We start from the raw sequence: 15,337 nt of genomic DNA on the forward strand, positions 1-15,337 counted from the left end.
GACACAATACGAAACTGATCATTTAGTCGAGACGTTACTGGTATATACCAAGTAAAGTATTCCTTTGAATTACTGTTTTTATCTGTTACCTAACTTCCCTGGAACGATATTGTTTTCCATTCAAGTGACATTCGCATAAATAATGTTATTTTCTGAAAAATCTCGGTGTTCCATAATAATACTGCAATTTACAGTTGATTTATGTTTTGTTACATAGAAAAATAGCGTTAAAAATGAAGAATACATGTAAAAATCAGTCACATGTCACCATATATCATAGACCCGCAGCCCCACAGGGTATTAGAGATTTTCTATTCACCATTGTTTACCAAACTTGCTGTAACAGTTTTACAATTACTTTGTGTACCACCTTGTAGAACAGAAGTGAGAAAAAACAAAGGACAATGACTCCTTCCTCGCTATTCGTAGTCGGCGATTGCAGGACTCAGATGATGAGTATAGAAAGAGGATCCCATGGAACCCAAATCGATCCCATCGGCCTCTTATTTCAGCCGCTCATCGCAGTTCGTCCGTTCTTCTGTATCTTGTGTTTGTCCTTTCGTGGAGATTGTACATATTAATTGCGATCATTATGTAAATACGTTTAGAACACATACACATACACACTCATACAAGAAGAACCACACACTCGTACAGTTGGCGGACAAGATACAGCGAACTCGCAAGGATAACTTATACCATTGACGAGTTAACAATTTAAACAGGCCTCACGCTGGGCCTAAACGGTAGTTAGGCTTGTGTACACAGTATTTCGTTAGAAAAGCACTGATTTTCAAAGTGAACCTAATGAAAACCGAATCCAAACCCTAACACTTTTCACGACCCTGGGCCAACTCTAAGATCTCTTTCCATTTCACATTTTTGAGAAAAGGGTCGTACGAAAGTGTTCAAAAGACTTTTATGGCCCCCCCTGAACGATTTTATGATTTCGGATGTATCTTGTCCGCCTACTACACACGCGCGCGCGCGTAATCTGTCCCGCGTGAGGTTTATTTTAAAGACTACATCATTATATATGATACCATGTAATAATATTTAACAATAAGGTAACATATATTCTATACTCTTACACGCTAAGTACTCAATAAATATATCTATAAAATTTCCCAGTGTTTGTGATTGTCTGTCCCATGACCCATCCCGCTGATCCCGTCGATATCGTGACGTCTGAACCATCCACAATCGATTCTTCACCTCTATTATCATGTTTCGTTGTGTTTCTGGTCCATTGTTCCGTTAAATGTTCCTACCTCGCCTTCATTGACAACCGTCGTACAGTTCTACCATGACGATAACGAGAGGCTTCTAGTCGTAAGTGTATAAATAGATTATTTATATTATATATAAATATACAAATATATATTATATATATATATAAATATATATATAAATATACATATGTATCTGGTGCTCTCGCTGTGAGTCCAAACGTTTGCAAAAGTACCTACGAATGCGTGATGTGATAAAAGTTGTTTTTTGCTATATGATAATAATAAGGATTAATTAAAGACTTTTAGTAACATCACTGACAAAGTTGTTGTCATTTGTTTCTCTTTTTCCGTGAACTCGACGGACCATGTCGCGTCTCATAGAACGCTTCGAACAAACGATGCAACGATATCTAAGTATGCAGGATATTATGGGATAAAACTAAGAAGCGTTTCTGATACATTTCGGATGTTTGTTAACGAGCTCAAGTAAAAATAAAATACCGCTGGCACACTTCTGCGAAGTACGGTTATCTTTGTTTTTCACATTTTTTATTTAGACTTTTTTATTAATAATCCTATCGATTGATATAAACTTTTCGCTTCCAACTCGAACAGAATACGTAAAATATAACGAAAATTATAGAAATAGAGTAACAATAAAGTAAGAAACGTCCTTTAACAAATTGCCGAAATGTCAAACAAATTTCTATGTGAAATATGCTAGAGAAACTTTTCAATTTTATTCTCAATCTACGTCTTTAAAAAGATTAATTCAAAAACAAATTCATTGGTACCATCTTTTTGATCCGCCCAGAAAATATATTTCAAAAAAAAGGAAATGAAACATATAACTTCAATACCTATCGATACGAGTTATCAAATACCGAAACGATGAAGTCTTGGGTTTACCGCAGGAATTGAACATCGAATTTTTTTATTATCTTGTAATGAACAGTGACAATCATACGTCATGACTTACATATATATTTAAAATATTCATTAAACTAGTAACATCTGCGTGATATGTTTTTTATTTTCAAGAAATATTTCATAAAATTTAAAATTGAAAGAAAATTTATCTCGTCAATTAAAATGTACAAATACAATAAAAGCTTGATGTATCTCCGCTAAATTGTTTCACATACTTGCCATCATAAAGAAAGGCTAATTATTAATTCCGTATTTGAACGTGCGTTATGTTTATCACAATAGCTTTAGTAAGAATTTACAGTAACTACTTTATTGGTATCGCTGATATCACAAACTTCATTTAACCTTTCGAGTGCTGTGGGAGAACAATGTATAATCAAAATATGAATATAGGTAGGTGTACACTTCATATGTCATGCATATATAATAGTCAACTTTTTTTTTCGTTTTTGCATATTTGTCATAATGAGTATATAATCAATGATACGAAAAATTGTTTTTTGCTATATCTTTATTATACGGAAACTTTAATCCCGCACCGAATCCGTTTAACAAATAATATCAACATACATGATAGATACATACACAAAATTTCATAACATGCATTACATGGATTATACATCTTAATAGTGAACGAAGAACACTGATTTGTTGAAAACCATTCATGTAAATCTGTGCTATTAAAGTACATCTCTAAATAATTTTTGCATTCTCCCTATGTAACTACAATAAAAAGTGATCAAAACGTATCTGGGTGCCTACATACACCATCAATGAGAATGCAACACTATAATAGTAGTGTTTTATTTTAAATGAAACATTTTTTTAAAGATTATACATACTTCCCTCCATTTACGTGGCACATTTTAATAGCGAGTCTCCTTTTTACGTGGGTAAATTATAACACTATTCATGCGGTATTATTTTTACGCGATCTAAATTTAGTGACGAAAAAAGTCACGGTTATAATTGACAAATAAAATTTACTTCTTTTTTCTGAAATGTTATTATTATTATCTTCTTGTTAAATTATGTGAAATAAATATGTATTTCTAAAACCTATACCAGCTTTACTTTCCAATATTTTGTTTTCTTTTGTACTGAGAAACTCTATTTAAGTGATTTTCATTCGAGTAAAATGAATCTACGTGAAACAGATGCTCCGCGTAAATGAAGGTATGGATACGGAAAACAGAATTACCGATAATTATATACAATTTATTAGTAGAATCAACAATGTTAGCTCAGTCTACCTAACTCAACTGCGAGAAACGAAGAATGATTGATCAATCAGGGATAAGAGTAAATATGGCACACATTTGTATAAACATTTTCATTATTTTTATACTTTCTGCACTTTGCTGCAATTAATTTTATAATATATTGTGGGACAACCTCCACTGGATTATATTTATCCAAACACGAATTATTAGGTGTATATTTATATCAAATAATATAACAGATCAATACAGGAACTTGATTATATGCAATGTAGTTAACTCTTATTTCTATACTATGTACGACGAATAAAATTCATTTTTTGAAGTATTCGTCACTGCAAGATAAGATACTATACAATACAGTAAAAGTAACAATTTGATTCATCAGAAAAAAAACTTTTATACGTATATATATAGCCCCTGCTTTCTTTCTTTAATCCAAAATGTCATAAATCTAACGTGGTACGTATTTTATAAAATTTTTTCTTAAACAGTACACCTTTTTTATCACTTTCGTTCTAATCAGATCAGTTTTTCCTCAACAAATTTGTTATTAAAAAATAATATACGTACGTTAAAATGACTTTTAAAGATTAACGACTCTTAAACATTTTGGGTTGTAGTCCTCATCGGAAGAGTTTCCACTTCCACTGTAGTTTTGCTGGAAAAATTATATATAAGATAAATCGTCTATTGTGACTTTTTATATTAGTAGAAAATACGTTTTTTGTTCATTTCTTCATTCCGAAGACAGTATCAAATTTCATATAAATATTCTCAAACTAATTCTAAATATCGAAATGTTGTGCGATGATTCAACAAAATCTATTTTAGAAAGTTTTGTAATGAAGCTTTTTAGAATATATGATATTTAAAAAATAAAATGTTAACACAACGGTAATTATAAAAGTACTGGAGAACTCCAAATAAATTTCACGAAAATATATTAATAAAAATATCTAAAATCAAATAGAAATATAAAATAAATATAGAAATTTCCATAAATAATCAAAATTTGATTTTGTAAACATTTCTATTTCGACTCCCCTATAGAAAATATTTTTGTGAGTGTTCAATTTTGAACTTTTAGTACCAAAAAACTTGAACTGGGATAGATTTTAGTTTGTTAGGCCTAGCATTTCAAATTATCAAGATTTAATGAACTTTTTAAATTCACATTTATATTCAGTTTCATTTTATTGGGGGACATAAAGAGAAGTTACAACTCGTGTAAGCATCATATCATTACTTTATTTCATGTTTGTGTAGAAAAACTAATACTAGATCTTGTAATAATAAGTTTGTTTTGATTATTATATATATTACTATATAATTAAACTTAAAATTTAAAAGAAATTCAATATACATACAAGAAAAAATAAAAATGAATTTCTTAGAACATATTTCCTTACAAGTGTCTGTAACTTTGAAATGCAATTGTTAATAATACCTAACAATTGATTTTATATTATTTATATAAAAATAAAATTTACAAACATCTGAAATACGTGTACAGTGGTTGTAAAAAGTATTCATACACCCCAAGAAAAATTGTCAGTATTTTAAACTGTTGTAACTTTGTTAATGAAAAATGTACAACGATTTACTTGGACTCATTTTAAAGCCTTAAACTTATTTGTGATTTTTTCCGTTACATTATTAAACAATGAATATTAGAATTGACGAAAATTTAAGAAATTCTAAAATTTCTTTGAGCCTTTAACATTTTCAAATATATTCAAAGTTTAGTAACTTGACGAAAAAAATCATGTAAAATTTAAAATATTATTGTAAAGAAGAGATTTCAATTTTCAAGAGTATGGTGGATTTGGTCATGTAAAAAATTATTCAGCGTTTACGGATGCTTTTGAGTTTTTATAATTTAAAAGACAAAAAATATTCTCACTTTTGTATTTCTTATATAATAAAAAAACATTTTTAAACAAGACAAACTCAACATAGTAGAAGTAGAAGCTTTTCATTTTAAAATGTGGATTATTTACGATTCTTTTTACAAAATTATAACACTTTAAAATACTGACAATTTTTCTTGGATTGTACAAATATTTGTAGTCACTGTATAGTACCTATATATTAAAGAAGATTTTCTTTTTTCAAACATTGAAATTCAATAGATTTAATTCAAGGCATATACAAGGGTAATTAACTTCTTATTTTGATTCAAAAATAAATGACAGGAAAAGGCGCGTTTAATTCTGAATATTCTGAATAGTTTGGAAAACCTACACAATTGAATTTTCAAATTTCATTTGTACAAGATTTACATATGATGTATACATTTTTATTTTAAAATAGCACAATATTTGAACACATGTGTTTATAAGTATTTTAATATTGTTCAATTGACAATATTATGCGCATTGTTTTTGTTTATTAGTTTACTATCAAAGAAGCAAATTGGGTTTACAAATTCTTCCATAGGTCGCTTGCAAAAGACGAATTCTCCAAAATGTTTAATGTATCAATTTTCATAGCATAATACATACATGCCAAAATTAAAAAATATGGTATTCCAATGATCTCCATGATTTTTTTGGTTGGTCTACTGTACAAAAATAGTTTTAGAAATGTTACACTTCTAGAAGTGAACTATTTATAGTATCTAATCACAATTAGCAAATACACAGGGTAATACTTATAAGTAGAAATATTATAATTTTATTGCTAACTATCTGTCCCTTTAAAATCGAAAAATACTATATTTGAAACTTTCTATGGAAGGAGATACTTTAACTTGTAAATAAAATATGTCTCTCTTTATAGTTAAAACAATAAAGTTTTTCCGGACATACTGATCGAAATCAATTCTTGCAGTTCATTATACTTTCTTCTTATTTAATTAACAATTTCGTGTGCTTGCAATTTAAATAAAAGAAACACAATTAGTGCATGTATCTTTAATTATGATTATTAACAAGTACACAATGTAAAATTGTCATTTAATTAATCAAAATGCGAATCTAACGTGACTAGTTCTGTAACGAAGTGGAATGATAGAAGAAATGGTACATGAATTACACCAAGTCAAAATATTTCTATATACAGGCATTGAAATATTTTAATACTGATTATCCGAATCAAACTGTTTCTAAGGTTTAACTCCTTTTTTAAATATCAAAATACAAATTGACGAGTTAATTTAATTTCATATTAAATATTTTCCTTTTTTATTATCTTGAAATTTCACTTATCATATATTTATACTTGAATTTTCAATTTTAATTCCTTCGGATAACCAACATTAATAGTCTATATTTATAAATGACTTTCAAAATGAAGATTTAAATTAAAATTACATTCATTGTTACATAATTGCTTGCACATGAAAATTTTCATATAAACAATAAAAAAATGCATTCTTTGGAAGAATCATTATTAAACATTAGGTAGTCTATCAAAATCTATCGAAGTATACAGTGAATAGTATTTCATAATCTTTACATTATTCCTGATAGGAAACATTCAAATCATATAAAGTGCGATTTGTCGCAGCTTTAATCAAAATTGTAATCATAACTTGGACTGAAAATTATACGCTTGTAACACAGTTCGTTGTTATAAATAATACATATAATAGCAACCATATGTACAAAAATATAAACATACAGTCGTTTACATATGTCATTTGTATTACAGAAAAACAACAATGTTCTAGGTGTAATTGAATTTATCCTAATAGAACTCTACTTACTCAAGGCCTAGGCCCCAATTGATACCTTGAACAAGAAATAAAATTAATGGCTGCCAAGCAACCAACCACCTAATCCAATCCAGTAACTCGCCATATAAAACGTGAGGACGTTCCCATCTTCATGCTCTATTAAGGTTCATATAAAAAGTTTTTATTATTTCATTTAACAAAAAAATGAGTTGAAAAAAGGATACGGATTGCGGAACATTTTTTTAAGGTCAACCTTTTCTTTACAATATGGACATGTCTGTTTTTTTCCAACAATGCACCATCCTCTGATACAGAACTCGTGAAAGACATGCTCACAACTGAGTTTATATGTATTTTCTATAACACCAGGTTCATTTTCAGACACTAAAAGTTTATTTCCACACACAGCACACACATTTGGTTCTAATGTCCTTGTAGGCATTTGGCCTGGCACATAATACTGTAAATTATATAATGTAATGAATTTACTCACAATCATAATTCTGTACATAATATTTCATCTTTTGTACACACCCCAATATGTGAAGCCATTTTATCTGCACAGATTTCAGCAACATCTCTTCCTAATACTCCAAAGTACAATCCATAAAATAACAAAAGTATGCCACAATCCATCCATTCCTGTGGCTTTACTTCAAATACTATATTTAAACCAAAAAACGTAGCTAGCACTATAATATAACTTATTATACCTAATATATAGCTGAGCTTATAAATAAAAAGAAACCATTTGTACACCAGTCTGTGAAAAAAATTATTTACTTACTTAACTCCATATAATATATATTATCTAATAAACATTACAATATACCTTGGTGTTGTACCCGCAATAGGCTTCTGAACAGCCTTTCTTACAACTAGTCCTGTTATACAAGAAGATACCAACCAAAGAAATATAAACCTCCACCAATGATTTCTTAAACTTAATCCAAATGGAATAATCCACATAGCAATTAAACTAATAAGCTAAAAGGAAATAATATTTCTTATGTATATAAAGTAATATAACCTTAACTTTATAACATTACATATTAAAATCAATTTACCTGATATGATCTATAATGACTTTTTTTCCATTGAACTAAAACAATCTGTGCTACTAATAACGTTACTAATAAAATGATTAGCATTTGTGTATGCATTGCTTCGTGCCCTTGATGTTGTTCGTGCATTTTTATATGTTGTACCCTGGAATATTAATATTACTAATCTATAAAAATAATTGAGAATTATAATATTGCAATTAATGAATATATATATGCACAAACATATTATTTATGTCTGGCAATAAGTCAACAGATTGTATAAAAATTTGTTTAGGATATTAAATATAAATTTCTTTTCTAATGACTATGCTAATTTCTTACCTCCATTTTTCTTCAACGGTCATCTCATCTTCACTCTAAAATGAAAAAATATTTATTTTACACTAATAAATAAAGTCTTTCAGAGTATAACGAAAAACTAATCATTTCTTAACTAAATTTGTTAGAAATCACTCGTACTGTATATTATTTTTGAAAAATTAACAATTAATATAAATTGAGAAGAAAACACAATAAAGTAGAAATTTGTTTTTCCCTTTAAATTAATTGTCGCTTTTGGAGGTTATATTTGCGCAAGCAACATGTTTGTTGTTATTATACTTATCGTTAAACCGATTACATTCATACTTGTATTATACCTTATTTGGGATTACGTGTGAATGCATATTTAATAATATATTCAGTTATCAATTACAAAATAGAATTCATTAAACTAAAATAGTACAATACTTCTTTGAGACATTGTAAAGCACTATTCACATTGGTCCACATAGGTAAGTGCGTGAGTATATATTCATATATTTAACTAACGTGTCAATAAATTACAATTTATGTTACATCGATAAACATTTACTGCAATAAAAGTATATTATATTTATTAACTGTTTACGATAATACTGTGCCAAGTATTCTGAGTACATTGAAATGTTCAATATGAATCAATAATAAAATACTTAAACCTAATATTATATTAAAATTTCTGCATTATACTCATAATTTGGACTTTAATCGTTTGTATTAATACCATACTAAAGCGACTATTGATTAAATTATAGGTGTATTTCATCGGTAATAATAAATTGCCGCATTTGAATAGAAACAAAGATAAGTATAGGTATAAATTTGTATAATTTTTACTAAAGACGTATTTTATGCGTGATATTTTCTTCGTTTCATAACATGACGGAAACAAACAATTTCACGAGGAAATGCACATTTTGAAATGGTATTTTTCGAGGACATTTATTTTAAAGAATTCTAATACGCATGAGAATGAAAATTATATTCTAGGCATGTATATAGCTAAGAACTGTCAATTCTTCAAATTCACAATCAGTCTCTATTTCTTTTACAAAAAGACGGCAACACCGTTTCATAGTTGTGCTTCAAAATTGTTCAATTCAAGAAACATAAATCAAAGATTTCAATAAAAGTTCTACTTCTGCAAAAATCCTCTGTTACTAATTCAACGATAAAAAAAGACGTTAGTTGACATCAGAAGACAACGGTAGCATCTATAGATTGAACAAGATTTAAAATACATGTAGGCGCTACCAATAGCTAAACATTTTCGCACTTTTAAACATTTTCAATGCTGTACACTTAATGTATATTTATTCTTTTTTATTCGTTAATTTCAAGTTATATTAGCTGATGCATAGTTATAGTTTAAGAAAAACCAATAGATAAGAACACAGTCATCGAAAGTTCCGGCAGAAATTTTATTTGTTACAAAAGTTATTTGTACAAAATTTCTTTGTAATATAGAGAATACATATAACATGCAACATATATTTTATTCCACGACCATGTTGAAATTCTAATAAAAGACTAAAAGAATAAAAAACAACTTAAAAGGAGACCCTACTTCAATGTGACAAATAAATGCAACATTGAACTAGTGCGATACCACAATTCGAACATTTATAAACCTTAATAAAAATTAATATTTTTATTTTATACTTACTCTATGATTGGTAAAATAAATCATTTTCTATTTAAATATACATTCATTACAATACTCTAAAATTGAAGAAACAGTTAATTTGTAATCTTGTATCATACGAACTTAATGACGAACTTAATCATGAATAAGGTGTCTTATGTTAATATTTAAAAACCATAAATAAATAACTGACGATCATGACGTTTTTAGTGTTGCAAACTAAGTAGAGTGATCAGCTCTAACGTAAACATTACCTTTGATACTCTAACCTTTTTTATTTCCTGAATTAAGAACACATGGTTCGTGAAATACAAGATTTCCGACAGGGTGCGAAGCCTTTGTTGAGAACAGAAAATTGTAATTACGATCATTTTAGTACGAAAATTTCGTTTGAAATATCACGTAACCTTACATAACTTTGACATCTACATTATTATTAGACGTTTATTAAATATTATAACACAAATCATATGCTGATATCTCAGACCTTAGTTAATTTCATTATATAGAAATTAAACAAATACTAAATGGATCAAAGAATTTCTATAATTCAAATATAGATAATCAGTATGAATTGAAAGTTTTATTAAAAAGTCGCAGTCAAAAGATCTTTGATTTAAAATCTTTTGTAAAATTAAACACGTAATGAAGATACACCGATTCATTCCTTATTTTTACCGTTATTTATAATTTTAGGCTACGATGCAGGTTCAATAGAAAAAATGATAAGCAAGGTAAGTACAATTTTGTGAGAATATTTCATTGTAAAATAGCTATATTATAAATATAGTAATGTAATTTTCGTTTCATTGAAATGGCAGTACTATCCGAGTCAGTCGATAGAAAAATATAAATTTCAGAGATTAGTGTCATCGGGAAACAATATGAAATTAAACTATCGTGTTCTACGTAAGTCTTGATGTCTTGTATTCGTTCTATTTCTCACATAAATGATAAATTTACTGCAGACATTCCTACAGTAGAAAACACGCCTGATCCGAGGCTATCAAAAACAAGAAAGACAGTTCATGTAAAAGTAAGAACTTTTACTCTATCGAAAGTAAAATAATTATAATGTACATACACTGCATGTCGAAAATAATATTATTTTATTATTGCACAGTAGAAAATACTTGGCGATTCAAACAAGAAGAATCTACGGTCAGAATTCCTCAATGTATTATCAAATAAGAGAAATACATTAGACCGGAAAACTTTTGAGAACATAAGTAAATTTAGTATTCTGCTTTTATATCTCCATTTTTTACTTTGTTACTGCCTTTCCTTTTCGAAAACCGAAGAATTTTTTGAACTATTTGAAATATGTCCCCTAGAAGCTAATAAAAAATAAAGGAAAAATGAAAGTTGTTTATTATAATTCTGAAAAAACTTATTCAACTAATTTTATTTATGAAAAAGTATTTCGTCATTTCAAATATAAATTATACGACACAAATGTATATATAATGGCAACAACTTCATATAATTGTATGTTAAGCGATCAAAGACCTTTAAATGCAGTGCTAGGTTTCCTTCAAAGTAATTTAAAACATTTCTATTTCTTAATATGAAATGTAAATGTTCTATTTTAATTATTATCTTTTGAATGAACCTTAGTGTTTTTAACATTGCGAATGTGTATATACGTATTTCCCTCTCCGATTTCATTTATGTATCATAGCGCTAGGTGGCGTGTAGAAAGTTTAAAAATCTATCAGAGACATCTACTCAAGTAGGTAGGTACTTGCTTACCTACCTATGAAATGTCAAATCATTTTTTGATAAGTTTATGGACGATAAACAGAGTGTCGTGAATACAATCAAAGTGACTTTTGCTTTTTGAAAAAATTAAGTTAAACATACTTTAAGAATAATGGTAAGAAATAATATACATGATTTCATTCTTAATTGTAACAAAAGATCTTCTGTAATAAAGTTTCAGTACTTACATTTTAAAAATACTTTTTCTTGTCGTTATAAGGTTATTTTAGATGTGTATACAATTATGAAAATAAAATAGAAAATTAACGAGTAAAGTCAATTAAAACCTCTCATGTAACGATGAAATTAATGCAGTAATAAATTTCAGAGTTTTAATTTGCCACCGCTTATCCCAAAACCAACTGTCAGTGAACAATTCAATGTTCACAATGACAATTATGGGGTACCTAGCCCTATGGTTTCAGGGTAAGAATGACAATATTCTTGGAAAGTATCATTAAAAAATTCAATCGTTTATATGGCTTTCATTAAATGATTGTTTCATGTTTTAGGTTGTCAGGAACTAGACAAAGCATAGGCTTCTCCCATCCCTTAGAAGTTTCTGAAAGAAATGTAAGAAAGGAATTTAAAAAATCATGATAATATTATAGTTTTGGTACCTTGTACATCTATAACCTTTTTTCAGTTTCAAAAAAACTGTGACCGTATGAATATGGTATTACTTAGAAACACACAAGGAATACATGCACCAATGCGAATAGCAATGGAATTAAAAGCAACTGAAAAAATTGGAAGATTGCCCTTTTTACCATCATCAAATTTAATGAAAGATGTCATACTTGGAAGAGATGAGGATATAGGGTAAATAATTTATTTATTCTATCTGAATATTCCATTACATATAAGTACCTATTACTTATAATTAATTAATATTACTTTTCCGTAGATTTGAAGACATATTAAACACTGCTGAATTTAGAGAACAAATGGGCCAGCCACATGCAGTTATTGAAAAAAGTCTTGGAATATTGTAAAATTTTTATTTGGTATATAAACTGGCTTTGTATTATTGAACATAAATAACAATAAATCATAAATTCCTATCTAAAATATTTTTAATAATTTGTTATTCTTGTTATATCTGACACTACATCATGCACATTGTTGCATTCATTTTCAGTTTTAATTATTATTTTTGAAACTTGGTGGTATAAATTTCTTGTTTTTAGACAAAAAGATAAGTTGTACCACTCTGCATACCACTTATGAACAGTCAACAAAACTCTACAGTTTACAAATAGCTATAGACTTTCTATGCAAACATGTTATACACAATAATTATATGTATACAGCTTTAACAAAAAAGGTACCAATTGATGTAAAGAATAAATTCAACATATATTGGAAACATATAAATGGTAACAAATACATGAACACAAAATAGAATTTAAAATTTGAATTAATTTTCCTCTTATAATAACTCAAAATTGATTATAAATAAGTACAATACCACTTATACACATTCGAATGAATTAAAACATTTTAAAGGTAGAATACTATACTGAAACAAATCATTTTACTCAATTATGCGCAAAGTTCATGAGATTAACAATAATCAACTTACACATTTAGAGGTATTTCTGTTGTAACATATATATTTATATAAAGAGTGTAACGCATTTGTAGATAAAGATTTATTTTTAATTCGAAATTCATAGTTTAAAAAATCGATAAATTATCAACACATTTGGACATGGCACCCGGCAATAAGAGATGCAATTAAATATTACTGCTCATTCGAATATTTTTATGTTAAAGAATCTTAATTATTTATTAAACGGTCAAATGGCTTAATACCCATAACGTAATATCTATTTAAATTCTTAGTTATTCATCGTATGGTCGTAAAAATTTTCCGAAAGTTTGAAAAGGTTAATGATTTTCATTTTACATGCTTATTAATGTAACTACCTACTAAATATTAAATTAAATTTGTATTACTAGATTTTCTTAATAAATGAAAAATTACAATATTTCTTTTATAATTTTCGTAAAAGAACGATAAACGTTCGAGTCTCTCTACTATATACATAAAAGGTTATCACAATGAATTTATATGTAAGTGATTGATAAGAGATACAAAATTCTTATGTCATCATTATAATATAAGTATAATAGTTAAAAATTCAATAGTTTCATCTCTTAAATTGCTTTGGATTTGTTTTGCGATATACGTAAATAAATAATTTGAATTTTGAATTATTTATAAAGAAGGTATTTATGTAATTTACATATTACATCCAATTTTTTATAAGGTAATATTTATTAAGATGGAGGTTAACATTTTGGATGGTGGATTTAGTGCACAATTATCTACTCATGTTGGTGCAAAAATTGATGGTGATCCATTATGGACATCACGATTTTTAGCAACAAATCCTGATGCAGTTTATGCAACACATTTAGATTTTTTAAGAGCAGGAGCAGATATCATAGAAACTAACACTTATCAAGCATCAGTTTCTGGTTTAATGAAACATTTATCTATAACTGAAGAAGAAAGTAAAAATTTATTATGTGAAGCTGTCAATTTTGCCAAAAAAGCAGTTAAAGATTACACAAAAGAAACATCAGAAAATGATAAAATTGAAAACAAAAATCCATTAATTGCTGGCTCTTGTGGACCTTATGGAGCCAGTTTACTCGATGGTTCAGAATATAATGGAGCTTATGGTAAAACCACACATCGTGAGATTATGAAACATTGGCATAAATCACGTATTGATATTTTAGTAGATGCTGGTATTGATTTATTGGCACTAGAGACTATACCTTGTTATCAAGAAGCAGAAACATTGGTTGAACTTTTACGAGAATATCCAAATGTTAAAGCATGGCTTTCATTTTCTTGTAAAAGAAATAGCCTAAACATAGTAGATGGAAGTAATTTTGAAGAAGTAGCTACTCGCTGTTACAGGATGGCTTTACCTGGGCAAATAGTTGCCATTGGTGTGAATTGTCTTGCTCCAACTGATGTAACTCCTTTACTAAAAAATATTAATAAAGATGAGAAAAATGAATTCATCCCATTAATAGCATATCCCAATAGTGGAGAAATTTATTCTTCAACTGAAGGATGGATATGGAATGAAAGTTGCGACTCGATAGAAAATTTTGTGCCAGAATGGTTGGAACTTGGAATACGTTATCTTGGAGGTTGTTGCAGAGTGTATTCAGAAAACATCAAATCTATCAGAAAAGCAGTAAATAATTTCAAGACAAAATTGCAGCAATAATGTAATAAATTTTATTCAATATTTTAGTTATTTTGTACTTTAAATAAAATCTATTTCAATTACAAATGTTATCTGAAAATGTGTATTTTTTATATAAATTATATAAATAATGTAATAATTTTTAATTAATATGTATATATATATATATTATATATAATATTAAAGAGTTTAATATGGTATCGTTATCCCTAAACAATAGTTAAGTAATAGAGAGTATATTATAAAAGAGATACCGATAAAGAC

General features: G+C 27.9%; 3 protein-coding genes across 7 annotated transcripts; 2 read left to right on the forward strand and 1 right to left on the reverse strand.

The window, feature by feature from the left end:
- Nucleotides 1–2,655: 2,655 nt before the first annotated feature.
- Nucleotides 2,656–8,936, reverse strand: LOC116425292 (E3 ubiquitin ligase Rnf121). 5 transcript variants are annotated; one of them, XM_031972804.2, is made up of 8 exons: nt 8,770–8,936; nt 8,453–8,487; nt 8,132–8,273; nt 7,897–8,051; nt 7,599–7,827; nt 7,289–7,524; nt 7,095–7,211; nt 2,656–4,043 (listed from the first exon to the last, which is right to left on the reverse strand). In XM_031972804.2, the coding sequence occupies exons 1-8, from the start codon at nt 8,794–8,796 to the stop codon at nt 3,986–3,988; spliced, it is 999 nt and encodes a 332-aa protein (XP_031828664.1). In that variant the 5' UTR covers nt 8,797–8,936; the 3' UTR covers nt 2,656–3,985. The 5 variants fall into 5 exon arrangements, with proteins under 5 accessions (XP_031828664.1, XP_076223247.1, XP_076223249.1 ...); XM_076367132.1 differs by lacking the exon at nt 2,656–4,043 and adding an exon at nt 4,614–5,948; XM_076367134.1 differs by lacking the exons at nt 2,656–4,043; nt 8,770–8,936 and adding exons at nt 4,614–5,948; nt 8,591–8,752.
- Nucleotides 8,937–11,806: 2,870 nt separating this feature from the next.
- Nucleotides 11,807–12,908, forward strand: Pomp (proteasome maturation protein). Its single transcript, XM_031972813.2, has 5 exons — nt 11,807–11,952; nt 12,166–12,263; nt 12,350–12,410; nt 12,484–12,659; nt 12,745–12,908. The coding sequence occupies exons 1-5, from the start codon at nt 11,950–11,952 to the stop codon at nt 12,830–12,832; spliced, it is 426 nt and encodes a 141-aa protein (XP_031828673.1). The 5' UTR covers nt 11,807–11,949; the 3' UTR covers nt 12,833–12,908.
- A 433-nt stretch (nt 12,909–13,341) lies between these two features.
- LOC116425294 (betaine-homocysteine S-methyltransferase) lies at nt 13,342–15,209 on the forward strand. The gene has a single exon (XM_031972810.2). It carries the CDS (start codon nt 14,129–14,131, stop codon nt 15,092–15,094), a length of 966 nt encoding a protein of 321 aa, XP_031828670.1. The 5' UTR covers nt 13,342–14,128; the 3' UTR covers nt 15,095–15,209.
- Nucleotides 15,210–15,337: the final 128 nt, after the last annotated feature.

The sequence above is a fragment of the Nomia melanderi genome, chromosome 4 (genome assembly GCF_051020985.1).
Source record: "Nomia melanderi isolate GNS246 chromosome 4, iyNomMela1, whole genome shotgun sequence".
Lineage (NCBI taxonomy): Eukaryota > Metazoa > Arthropoda > Insecta > Hymenoptera > Halictidae > Nomia > Nomia melanderi.

Coding starts and splice junctions, on each gene's coding strand:
- LOC116425294 (XM_031972810.2), top strand. CDS start 14,129: ATGGAGGTTAACATTTTGGATGGTGGATTTAGTGCACAATTATCTACT.
- Pomp (XM_031972813.2), top strand. Junction 12,411..12,483: donor TAGAAGTTTCTGAAAGAAAT/GTAAGAAAGGAA, acceptor ACCTTTTTTCAG/TTTCAAAAAAACTGTGACCG. Junction 12,660..12,744: donor GGAAGAGATGAGGATATAGG/GTAAATAATTTA, acceptor ACTTTTCCGTAG/ATTTGAAGACATATTAAACA.
- LOC116425292 (XM_076367132.1), bottom strand. CDS start 8,796: ATGCATTCACACGTAATCCCAAATAAG. Junction 8,488..8,769: donor CACACGTAATCCCAAATAAG/GTATAATACAAG, acceptor TTTTCATTTTAG/AGTGAAGATGAGATGACCGT. Junction 7,828..7,896: donor ATTGCGGGTACAACACCAAG/GTATATTGTAAT, acceptor TTTTTTTCACAG/ACTGGTGTACAAATGGTTTC.